General features: G+C 35.1%; 1 protein-coding gene across 2 annotated transcripts in view; it reads left to right on the top strand.

The window, feature by feature from the left end:
• mgat5 (alpha-1,6-mannosylglycoprotein 6-beta-N-acetylglucosaminyltransferase) overlaps nucleotides 1–13,590 on the top strand; it is a 137,070-nt gene that overhangs the window by 78,784 nt on the left and 44,696 nt on the right. For both annotated transcript variants that reach the window (XM_059328196.1, XM_059328195.1), the window contains exon 10: nucleotides 8,684–8,817. In XM_059328196.1, the coding sequence (XP_059184179.1) occupies nucleotides 8,684–8,817 (134 nt within the window). The remainder of the gene's footprint in view (nucleotides 1–8,683; nucleotides 8,818–13,590) is intronic.

Here is a 13,590-nt window from a genome sequence, read left to right as displayed (position 1 = left end):
TTCCCGGTTTGTTTTGAAACAGCTCTCATCAGCTCCGACTGACAGGAAAAGAGAGGGAACAATAAGTCTGGGGGCACTAATGGCCCCGCCGGTTCCTCCTGCTTGTCACCAGGTTTTGTTTGTCCGCGACATAACACCTTAAACTACATCCGCTCCCTTTGTGCCCCGAGGAAATTGATTCAGCCGCTGGCGTAATGCAAAGTCCAGATGCTGTTTGCTGCATTTCTTCTGCTGCCGTTATTGAATCCTCGTGTCGAAACACTTAGTGTCAGCGTCGTGTCTTTCCCTTTGTCCTCTCTTGTGAATATCAGCCTCTCCTCTGTGGCCTGAGTGTGAAAACAGACACACAGGAAGAGAACATGCTACATATACAGTGGTGGAAAGTAACCAAGTACATTAACTCAAGTACAAAGTCTAACTGCAGTAACTACACAAAGGGTAAAAGTGAGAAAAACTGCTTTAAAGTTCTTATACGTTTTTTGTGTTTCATATTTTTATTGATGTGTATACAAAAAAAAAAACAGAGGGACATACCTACATCAGGGTACATTGGTGTCAACATTAAATATGTTGTACACATCCTTAGATTTAAATTGTATGATTTTAAGAACAAACAACAGTCACACAAAACGAAACCAAATAGACTATACAGTATTTAGATATTTAGACATAGTCTGTATAAAATGAATAAACTGACCACATAAACATAACAGATAAAAATACATAAATAATAATAAAAGAGAGAGGGGAAAGAGGAGGAAGTAAAAAAATAATAATAATAATTAAAAAAAAAAAAAAAAAAAAAAATATATATATATATATATATATATATATATATATATATATAATAATGAAAATAAATAAAAAGGGACAAAGAAAAGAAAAGAAAGGAGTGTGGGGGGTGTTACACTTAAACGTTTTTTAACTAGCCAAATGTGTTATAGGTAGGTAAATTATACACTTATTTCTACATGTATTGATGATGTAATTTTTATGCTAAAAAATCATGATGATTTATTTGACCTTTGACCGCAAAAATGTAGTTACTGTAGACATCAAAGTTCATCACAGTTCATTTTTAGTTATAACTCAATTTCAGCGAAAATTTAGTTACTGCAGTTAGGCTTTATAGGGCAGTGTACTTGAGTAAACTTTTGAGGTACTTGTACTTTTCTTCAGTATTTCCTTTTTTATGTAACTTTATACTTCTACTTCACTACATTTTTAGGTAAATATTGTACTTTTTACTCCACTACATTTAGCTGACAGCTTTAGTTACTTTTCAGGTCGAGACTTAACATAAAATATGATCAATATAAAGTGATAAGACTTTTTAAAAAATTAAATCTTATAACAGTAGTTAAATGAGCCCTGTCTTTACATAAAAGCATCAATACAAATAATCTAGTAATATATTTAGAATATATAAAACAATCTGAGTGGGTCCATTCTGCAAAATAAGCACTTTTACTTTTGAAACTTTAAGTACATTTTGATGCTGATACTGAAGTTTTGAATGCAGGACTTTTACTTGCAGTGGAGTAATTTCACACTGTGGTATTAGTACTTTTACTGAAGTAAGGGATCTGAATACTTCTTCCACCACTGTACATTTGTTTGCATATCAGCTCCCTCTTGCAAGCAATAAACTGTGTCATTATTGTTCCTTTTTCCTAGTTTATTCTTTGTGTTTGGGGACAAAGCAGCTGAGTCTGTCAGGCCCGTGTGTGATTAATGTGTGGTGTTATTGCCCCAGTCTTGTGGCGATCCGTCTTAGAGTGTTTCACACAGCGGGAACGCTCCGAGCTGCTGTTTTCTGGGTCTAAACCAGAGACGATGTTGCCCTGTTGTTCTCTTTCATTAATCCTTTCATCCAATCACTGAATCAGCCGGCAGAGCGCTGTCGTGACGACCAGTTTTATTGTTATTATTCTGCAGAAGTGAAACTAGACGAATGTGTCCACGAGTTTGATTTTATCATCACGTCAAGCTTACATTTCCATTTGTCACTTCCTCACTTTTTATCTGCCAGACGGTTTGTTATGACACAACACTGTCTGTATGTAGTGTTTGTGTGTGTGTGTGTGTGTGTGTGTGTGTGTGTGTGTGTGTGTGTGTGTGTGTGTGTGCGTGTGTGTGTTTGTGTGTGTGTGTGTGTGTGTGTGTGTGTTTGTGTGTGTGTGTGTGTGTGTGTGTGTGTGTGTGTGTGTGTGTGTGTGTGTGTGTGTGTGTGTGTGTGTGTGTGTGTGTGTGTGTTGATGTGACTCTGAAGCGTTTCTGTCGAGACAACTAAAAAAGACTTAAGACTTAAAATGACTAAAAAAGATGTAAATTACCAAAAAGATGTAAAATGATTTAAAAGACTTAAAATGACTAAAAAAAGACATAAAATCACCATAAAGACATACAATGACTCAAAAAAGATGTGAAACTACTTAAAAAAACGTAAAATAACCAAAAAACGACATACAATGACTCAAAAAAGATGTAATATGACCAAAAAAGATGTAAAATTACTGAAAAAAAGACATAAAATGAACATTTAAAATAAAAAAAGAATGAAAAAAGATGTAAAATGACCAAAAAACGTCATACAATGACTCAAAAAAGACGTAAAATTACTAAAAAGGCGTAAAATGACACTTCAAGCTTCCATTTGTCACTTCCTCACTTTTTATCTGCCAGACACTTTGTTTTGACACAATGCTTTCTGTGTTGTGTGTGTGTGTGTGTGTGTGTGTGTGTGTGTGTGTGACTCTGAAGCATCTGCCTTTCTGTCCAGACAACAAGTTGCTCTGGAGATTGTATGATGAGTCACAAATCACAGACTGGTTGTTGGTAGAAATGACAATAATTGATCCTCTTTAATCCTGCTGGTCCGTCACGCTCTCCATATTCAGGTTACAATGATTACTGGAAGATTCATCTCGGGTTACACAATTTCCAGGAATATTCGCGGTCGATAACAAGAGAAATAAATGAGAGATTTAGAGGCTGTTTATACTGATGCATATATGTCATGTGCAGATAAAAAACAACCTTTTGCCCGATAATGAGCAGACATAATCTATTCATTTTGTCAAATACATACAGTTACATTCACTGCAGTAATATATAACCAGAAACCAAAACCGGTATCAGCCCTTAAAAACCGGTATCAGCTCTTTAATTAAACTCTTATCAGCTATTTTTGTTGTTATCATTATATTTGTTCAAACAAATGTACCTTTAGTTGTACCAGGCATTAAAATGAACAAGAAAATTAAGAAAACAAGGGTGGTCTAATCATTTTTCCATGACTGTATTTTGTGAAAAAACTACAGAGTAACTTGTGATTTATTGCTTCAATAATCAGCATTATAGTAAACAAAGAGACACAATATAAAACAGAAATGAACAAATTCAGATTTTGCCAAACAATATCCCTTAAACTAAAACAATAATAAATCAAATAGTTACAAAATAACATAAATTAGGACAGTTCAGCCACAAGAGAGAAAAAAATCCTTAAACTTTGCAAAAATAATAAGCAGATTGTGCATTGAATAAAAATGGGTAAAAAAAAAAAGCAGTGAGCTGAACATGGCCCAGTTTAATGGAATAAAAGAAGCATTTCTTCTGCACAAATATACTCAAGTAAAAGTAAAACTTTTGGTGCATTAAAACTGCTCTTGCAAGTACAATTTAAGTAGCACTGTTAGCTGCAGTTCTGCACATTCTGGTCCAAATATCTCGTCACTTCTGGCTCTCCAAAAAAACAAATCGTGCACGGCTGAAATGTCAGTCTTGAGACTTCAAAGTGGGATTAAATGACTCCAACATGTTGAGAGCACAGAAGAAGTTTAATAAAGGTTTTATAGGTGTTAAGGTGTTGCTTAATGATAAATGACTGGTTAAGGTTAAGGTCTGTTTAGTAGAACAAATAAAGGGGATATTTATGGATCATGAGGAGGCCATATAATGCAAAAGTAAATGAATAATCAGATGTTATGAGCTGTATAACAATCAGATAATCAGTAACACGTGACACAATGTTCTCTAAAGACCCACATGGGAACATTGTTATTATTATTTATTGCTTTTCTCATATGAGGGATGATTGTGTAAGCTATCATTTACTGCAGCTATTGTTGCTTATTATCCATTTGGGATCACTTCAGGTGGATTGAATTATGGTGAAATTACACTTGTGTGACAACAACATCCTCAGTGAGCCGGCTCCATCCTGCAAGTATCACTAAGTGCACACTTGTTGAGGTGAGCAGACTCGACTCCTGCCACATTGTGACGCCCACCGTCAGCTCGCTGGACTCTCAGCGTGCTCTGAAAGCCTCGCCGCGGCGTATTTACACGCTTCTGCAGCAGCTCTGCCCCATCTGCTGAGGCTACATCTACCGGGGACAGAAGAGGGTTGTTTTTCTCCGCAGCGAGTGGAGATGGCATGTGGGCATGTTGTTGTTGTTGTTGTTCTGCTTTCAGTCTAAAGTTTCCTCATGGTGAAAGTGTTTCCCAGCTCTCTACTTATACTCTCCCAGGGCCTCACCGCTCACACAGCCAGCTGCACAGCATCTGCCGGGGCGGAGAGACCATCACTGAGAGAGAGAGAGAGAGCGAGAGAGAGAGAGAGAGAGAGAGAGAGAGAGAGAGAGAGAGCGAGAGAGAGAGAGAGAGAGAGAGAGAGAGAGAGAGAGAGAGCGAGAGAGAGAGAGCGAGAGAGAGAGCGAGAGAGAGAGAGCGAGAGAGAGAGCGAGAGAGAGAGAGAGAGAGAGAGAGAGGAGGGTTTTTAGCCGCAGATGTCTCTGTGTGTGTGTGTGTGTGTGTGTGTGGATGCATGCATGTCTGTTCACCTGGCTCCTTTCTATCACTTTGTGATTAATGTTCAGTGTTTTACCTCGACCCAGAGTGGGACTCTCTTCATTTTAACTACATGAGCTGTTCTTGGGCTCAAGATGGACAAAAAGTGTCTCAACTTTTTAAGGTTTTGTTGGAGTAAAGGGAGATTTAGGTCGCTTTCAGCTACAGGTGCATCCCAATAAATTAAATATCATAGAAAATAAGATTTCTTGGTTTGGTTTTTACATTAAGACAAGATTTTTTTTTTGCATTGCAAGTTTTCTGAAAGTTTATGTTTAGATATGCAAATGAGGCATTAAATATGCACTAGTTTGCGTATATTTCAAGGACATAAATCTGCACATTCGATAAAGCAAATTTCAAAGTTAATATTTTATGTTGTTGATATGTTAGATTCAAAGTTTTTTACAGAAGGAAATTGGGATATCTCCGTAAAATACTGTCAAAAAGCCATTAGAAAAATCATGTTTTTATGAACCAAATGGTGTATAAATCAGGGTCTGAATGATTGAATCTAGTTAGGAATAAAACTGGTCAGTTTGTTGTCTGTAAGTGGAGCTGAAGTTGAGATTTATGAGAAAAAACTCATGTTGAGAAAACGGCCTTTAAAGGTTTTTATACATTCTAAATGGAAATGACTAAATATTGAATTTATAGAACATGTAAAACACATAATATTATGCAGGAGAGTGGGAGGAGAAATCTACAAAATATAGTGTAAACTTGACTCTTTTTGGAATCAAATTTACACTAGCTCAGTGTAAAGGTACCAACACTTTAAAAGTGTTAAGATCAACTCTTACTGTGTAAGTCTTCATTAAATGTAAGCCATAATCATTATAATTTGCAGAGATTAAATAAATGAAGACATGAAATGTTTCATTCTGTGTGTAATGGATCTATATAATGTGTTATTTCCACTTTTTGAATTGAATTACTGACATATATCAACTTTTCTAGGATATTCTAATTTATTGAGATGCTCCTGTATAAAGTCTGGTTTAGTTTCTTCACTCTGAGCTTCATGTAAAAAAAATTTTCCATCATCTGTTGGACAGAATCTGTGAGGAAAGAGCTGACACAGCGTTTCTGATCCGCTGTGTGATTGAATCCATCAGCAGCATCTTGTGACTAAATCATTGTTCAGATTCATCGTTAGACAACGTCTGTTCACAAGACGTTTCTCAAACTTCTGGCTGAATCTGACCCAGAATGCACTCTGTTCTGGTTGGTTCAGACTGCCTTTCTTCTCACCTTCAGAGATCTGAACTCTGCTGTACTTGGAAGTGAAGCCAGATTCCAGTTATTTTAGCAGACCAGAGTTCGTTTGAAGTCGTTTGTGGCCACGTCAACAGATTCCTAATCAGAAATGTAAACAGAGAATAGGGCAGGGTGAACCCAACAGAGAAGAAACAATGAGAGCATTAGTGAATGCAGAGCGAGGACTTTAAGGTCATGAGGGAGCCGCTCTCTGCTCAGATACCGGTTCTCCTCCTGCTCCTCCTGCTCCTCCTGCTGCTCTAATTAATCCTGCTGTGACCTTTGAGTCAGCCACCATGTTCATTCACAGCCTCACAGCTCTGGAACAGGGTTTACTGTCTGCGTCATCACCCTGTTAGGAGCTGCTTTTGGTGTTATTTTTGCTTTATTATTATTATTATTATTATTATTATTACTATTATTATAATTATTATTACTGGAGCTTTTTTTGTGTTTCAAATACCTTTGTTGTGAAGCATTATTTACAGATATTTTTTCTTTCTTAATAATCATAAATTCTCAACATGCTGCAAAAATATATAATGTATCAGAAAGACAAAACATGAGAAAAGACGGTAATAAAAAAATTAAGAAAAAATAAAAATAAATGAATAAATATGATACCATCAGCAATAGTAATTCCACGTATTTCAGAATAAATAAATAAATATTTATATAATCAACCTCGCATTCACACTGTTTTTATTTGTGTCAATGCAGACATTATTATTATTATTATTATTATTATTGGGGCTTTTTTGTGTGTTTCAAATATCTTTGTTGTGACGCATTATTTACAGATTTTTTTCTTAACAAACATTTATTCTCAAAACATGCAGCAAAATAAATTAAGTGTCAGAAAGACAAAACATGAGAAAATACAGTAAGAAAAAATAAAATAAAAATGATAACAATGTCAAACAACCGAATTAAGTAAATAAAAAATAAATGAATAAATATGTATAAATATGATACCATCACCTATTTCACAATATATAAATTGTACTCAATTTGTGTATACACATAAAATCTATTTATGAATCAATATATATTGAAAGAGAATTATATTATATTATTTTATATTAACAAGCTGCATCCTATTTCAAGAGTAGATGCAGAAACCTTGTAACTGAGAATATTCTGAGCAGTCTAGGAATTAATTATAATATAATACATGTGAATATATTTCTTGCTTTTTCCCTGACGGCCTGAATAAGTTTCTAAGTTTCGTTCTCGTCACTTTTTAGAAGTAAAGTTGCGGAGAGGGTCTGGAAAGTTTCTAAATCTAGTGAGAAAGTATCATCAGCCTGCAGAGAGCTGAAAACTGTCTGATTGATTGGTGCAACGCTGCAAAAAACACAGCATTAAAATACACGTATGTCTTATTTAATGTGCTGTCATAAAGCCTGGTGAGTTCATTTTAAGATCTTCAGGGTTGTGCTGTGGTTTAACTGGGTGTAAATGTAGTTAACCTGAGGCTTGTTTTATCTGACTGCTGTGAGGAAACTGGGAGGAGATTGTGTTTGTGTGCGGCTGCTCTGTAATTGTGTGCACAAGGTGTGAACCGTTTTCCTTCCAGCACATAAAAACAACACTGAGTCTGTTTGTACAGAGAGGATTTATAATGCTGTGTGGAACTTTCACAATATTAGAGTTATTGTTAGAGTTCAAATGGATGACTTAATAGCCTATGAAATGAATAAATAAAAAATACAAAAAATACACAATAACTAAAATTCCTATTAAATTAATAAATAAAAATACAGAATTGATAACAAAAAAAAAATCTAATTAAAATTAAAGATGGATTAAATACGAATCCAATAAAATGTATACATGAAATAAAAATACAAAATGAATTACTAAATATTTTATGAAATAAAAAAAAATATATATAATACAATATGAATAACTAAAAATCATATGAAATAAATAAATAAAAATACAAAATTAATTAACTAAAAATCAAATAAAATATATAAACAAAATACACAAAATAAAATTACAAAATGAATTACTTAATATTCTATGAAATAAAAAAAATATAAAAATCCTATAAAGTGAATAAATACAAATAAATTAATTAAAAAATGAATAACAAAAAATCATATAAAATAAAAATAAATAAATACAAAATTAATATCTAAATATCCTATTAAATATTTAAGTTAAAATAGAAGAAATAAAAATACAAAAAGAATGAAATAAAAATCCTATTAAATTAATAAATAAATGAAAATAAATTAAATAAAAATATGAAATGAATTAACAAAAAATCCTATTAAATAAATTAAAACATTTAATTGTATCAGTATATAAAGATGGATGTTTCTGGTGCACATTTACACGTTTACAAGTCATTCTCTCCATTACATTATTATTATATATCAAGTCAATCCATTGGAAAAAACCCTTTTATAAGGTTTTGCCACTTTTTAAATGGTTTTGCCAGTTAATAACCTCGAATCTGTAAGCATCTGAAAAGGTCTTGACTCTGTAACGTGAATATGTCTTATTTGTCTCATTCGTGCACGTGCTCACCCTCCTCTCTCTCTGTGTGACATCACAGGTGCATGCTGCGGGTGCTGGACTCGTTCGGGACGGAGCCGGAGTTCAACCACGCCCACTATGCCCAGTCCAAGGGTCACAAGACGCCCTGGGGGAAGTGGAACCTCAACCCGCAGCAGTTTAACACCATGTTCCGTAAGTCAGAGACACACACACACACACACACACACACACTCACTCTCTCTCCTGCCAAAAAATGCATTTATCAGCCGTCATGAAAGGACTGTTAAGCTCTTTAAAAAGGGCGTGAAAAAGGTGTGAGAGCAGGATTTCAAACCTGTTTTCCACAACAAGATATAAAAATGTTGAGCAGGACTCTGAGCTGGGAGGTCCCCACTCTGTTGTTTCAATAAGTCTCCAAACACTTCTACAGTCATGGAAAAAATGATTACAACACCTTTTTCTTCAGTTTCTTGTTCATTTTAATGCCTGATACAACTAAAGGAACATTTGTTTGGACAAATATAATGACAACAACAAAAATAGCTGATAAAGAGTTCAATTTAAGAGCTGATATCTAGACATTTTCTTTTTACTTTTTACTCTTTACTCTTTTATTTCCTTTTTAACACATTATTTAGCACATTTAAAAACAACCTCGGTCGACCAAAGTGCTGTACAATTATACAATAAAATCATACACAAATATAGTAATAAATACAAAACAATGAAAATAATAAAATAATACTAAAAACAAGAAAACAAGAAAATAGTAATACCATTTTTTGCCTTTTTTGGTCGATTTGTGTCTTCTTGGTTATTTCATGTCTTTTTGTTCATTTTGTGTCTATTTTTGGTCATTTTGTGTCTTTATTGGCCATCATATGTCTTTTTTGGTCATTTAGTGTCTTTTTTTTGTCAATTTGTGTCTTTTTTGGTCATTATGCGTCTTTTTTGTTCATTTTGTGTGTTTTTATTGGTTATTATACGTCTTTTTTGTTGATTTTGTGTCCTTTTATTGGTCATTATATGTCTTTTTTGGTCATTTTGTGTCCTTTTTTGCTCATTTTGTGTCTTTTTTAGTGAATTTGTATCTTTTTTTGGTCATTTTGGGCCTTTTTAGGTCATTTTACATCTTCTAAATTAAACTCTTACCAGCTATTTTTGTTGTTATCATTATATTTGTCCAAACAGGTATACCTGTAGTTGTACCAGGCATTACAATGAACAAGAAATATAAAACAATGGTCTAATAATTTTTACATGACTGTATATAAATCAGTGCGTCTTCAGTTCTAGTTAGATGTTCTCTGAGATGTTTGGGTGCTAATGTAAAATCATCAGGCAGATTAAAGGGAAGGGAGAGGTCAGACACCATTCTACTGTGATTATAAATTTAGGACGTGGGGGATTTATTGCTCCGTGTGTGTGTGTGTGTCCTGTAACCGGAGTGCCTTGCTGAGGTAGATGAGTGGTGTTGGAGGGGAGCCGGCCCCCTGAGGTATTGACCTTTCCCCACGGCTCAGAGAAAGTGAAATGTTAGCCCCGCGGTCTCCGTTAGCGAGGTGAGGCCCGGAGCTCTGCAGAATGCCACGGCACCTGAATGGAGCCTTTTGTCTGCTGAACAGGGTCTGTCTCTCTCACAACACACTGGAGCCTTTGCTCAGAACCCAGTTAAGAGTCGCTAGGTTAGATGATATCGCTGCAGAAACAAGTGCACGGTGGTTTGGCAGCGTGTTAAAACCGCAGAATGGCAGCACTTCCAGGCACGAGAGACTGGAAGCTGCTTTTTTTCCCTCTCTGCATTGTGCAGCAGGACGCCTCACCCCGAGGCTGAGAGCAGCATGTGGAGCAGCACACAGCGACACATCAACACCTCCCAGATGTTTGTTAGACTTATCAGACCGTGCAAGAATAATATTTGAACACTGAGCATCTTGGGTGCACTGAGCAGCTCCGATTTACCAGAGGTGACTCACACCCTGCAGGACACTTTGTGGTTTGGTGGAGATTATTTTATGATGGATTTTACTAATTAAAAACATGTTTAGAAGATAATAAGATGTCGGCTGAAGCCAGAGATTATTACACCTTATGAAAAACATTTTGATGTTATTATTATTTTTCCGTTATTGGTTTTAGCTAGCATGTTATGCAAGAAAATACAAGAGCAACTTATTCTTCATAAAGTAACCCAAACAAGACAATAAAAAAATTTAACAACTATACAAATACAAGTAATTGAGTTGATTAGACACAAATGATAAACAAACCAATAAATAAATAAAATGAAATAATAAAAATGAAAAATTAAAATTAGCAGCTATTTTTTATCCATCTAAAACGACAAAAGAATTAAATTTTATTAGAAAAAAAAATCAAGAGCAACTTCTTCTTAATAAAGCAACCCAAACATGACAATAATAGATAAATAAATGTATGAATAGATAATTAATTAATTAATAAATAGAGAAAAATTGTATATATTTAAGAATACAATAACAATAAATAAATATAATAATCTAAAATTAAAATAACAGCTATTTATTATCTATCTGAGACAATAAAAATATAAATAATTAATAAATAGATGTGAATATATTTAAGAATACAATAACAATCTAAAACTTCAAAATAAAAATACAAGAGCAACCCAAAAAGAACCAACAAATGATAATGAAAAAGTTTTATTACTTTAAACATTAGTCCTTGTGCAGTTTTTAATTGAATATATGTCGAAAATGTATATCATGTTTCATTTGTGTCCCAACTTGTATAGATCACAAAACTTCTTTTGTACCTCAGTTTTATATTTGTTAGCCATCTTATTTTAAATATATTAAGTGCATAATTTTTCATTTTATACCACATTGAACTGCTTTGAGTGTCCATCTTTGTTCTAATCTTTATTAATTGAAAGTAGACTTGAACTTTTCTTGCTCCAACCTTCAATAAAACAGCAGATTCACCTTCTGAATGTAGATGTACCAGATCAGGAGCGGTGAGGTGATCTATCCTGCGTTCTGATTGGTCCATTTGTTACGATTAGGCGCGGCTCTATAAATCTTTGGCCGGGGGAATTGGGAGTTTGTGGCCTCTGGCCAATAAGACAAGACAAGGCCAAATTGAGCTCATTAATCTATCTAAGAGTGTTTTCTGGTGCTGGTTTGTGTTTGAATGTGTTAGTTAAAGCTGGCTCTGATTCCCAGCAGCATCATTTATAATGTGAGCTGACCACTTGAGATATAAAACCTTTTGTTGTAGGTTAGAATGACGTGAAGGAGAATTTATTTACTACGCAGCCCATCAGCCTAAAACAAGGATTTCTGCAGAGGACTTTGGTTTGGGATATAAATCTGACCACAGACAGGTTGAATGAGATTTTTTAATCATATGCTTTTGGAAACAAGAATGACTTTGAATAATAATAATAATCTGTCCTTTTAATTCCCAATGTTGCAGAGATATAAACGTGGCCAAGAAATCTCTTAAACCTTTCCCCGTGTGCAGCCTAATCTTTTACGGAAATGATGATTAATAGCGGTCAGAGGTCGAACATAGCAGCAGATAGTATTTATCTTTGAGGCAGTGCCAACTGTGTAATTGACCCTGAGATGTGGCGGGCTGATAGAGCCTGTACAGCTTTGATTGATAATGTCGCTGGCACACCCACTCACTAGCGCTTATCTTTATCTTCCATCTGTGTGGATCAATAGAGCGTTGCTGCTGCTGCTGCTGCGTCTCTCTCACTGTCCACAGCACAAATATACTTTTTACAGCAGCTTAAATGACCTGATGCCTCCTATCAAACCTGCAGCTGTATCTCTCTGTTTCTATCTGTATCTCCGTGCTCTCAGGTGCGTTTACAGCGTTTTGTAGTGAAACTTCGAGAACATCCGACCCCCCGACACTCTGCTCAGCTCCCAGCAGGGGGAGAACATTGAGCACATTATTTTGCTGTAATTGAGCTCTTTATTATGGCTTTTTTGGGTTATTTTACGTCTTTTTTGTTAATTTTGTGTGTTTTTATTGGTTAGTATACAACTTTCTTGTTGATTTTGTGTCCTTTTATTGGTCATTATACGTCTTTTTAGTCATTTTGTGTCTTTTTTGGTGAATTGTGTCTTTTTTTTGCTCATTTTACATCTTTTTTGGTCATTTTGTGCCTTTTTTTGGTCATTTCACTAGCGCTTATCTTTATCTTCCATCTGTGTGGATCAATAGAGCGTTGCTGCTGCTGCTGCTGCGTCTCTCTCACTGTCCACAGCACAAATATACTTTTTACAGCAGCTTAAACGGCCTGATGCCTCCTATCAAACCTGCAGCCCGTATCTCTCTGTTTCTATCTGTATCTCCGTGCTCTCAGGTGCGTTTACAGCGTTTTGTAGTGAAACTTCGAGAACACCTGACCCTCCGACACTCCGCTCAGCTCCCAGCAGGGGGAGAACATTGAGCACATTATTTTGCTGTAATTGAGCACTCACTATGTTCCCACCGTCTTTCATTGGGAACCTTTTCAGGTGCTCGCTTTGATTGATTGCAGCACATTAACATAATGGAAGTGTTGCACAAAGCTCCGGCTCTGAACTCCAGCAGAACGGCTGCAGAGACACAAAACACCTCCACGTTTGACTGTAATTCTCTTTTTGTTACATAGCCAGTTAGCATTGTGGAAAGACTACTTTAGCTATTAATATCTTGAGTTTCATACCAGTATTTCTATTATAATATCTAATATTAAGAAATGAATCTGTAGAGACTCTACAGGTGAATAGGGTCATTTTTTAAACTTATAGATATCGTCATGAAACTTCCCCAGTTTGTTATTTACATTAAGACAATATTTTTTTGCATTGCAAGTTTTCTGAAATGTTATGTTCAGATATGCACATGAGGCGTTAAATATGCACTAACTTGCATGTACAGGTGCATCTTAATAAATTAGAATATGATGGAAAAGTGCATTTC

This window comes from Centropristis striata, chromosome 24 (assembly GCF_030273125.1).
Source record: "Centropristis striata isolate RG_2023a ecotype Rhode Island chromosome 24, C.striata_1.0, whole genome shotgun sequence".
In the NCBI taxonomy this organism is placed as follows: Eukaryota; Metazoa; Chordata; class Actinopteri; order Perciformes; family Serranidae; genus Centropristis; species Centropristis striata.
Note: the sequence above shows the minus strand (reverse complement) of the source record. Positions and strands in the feature narration are given on the sequence as shown.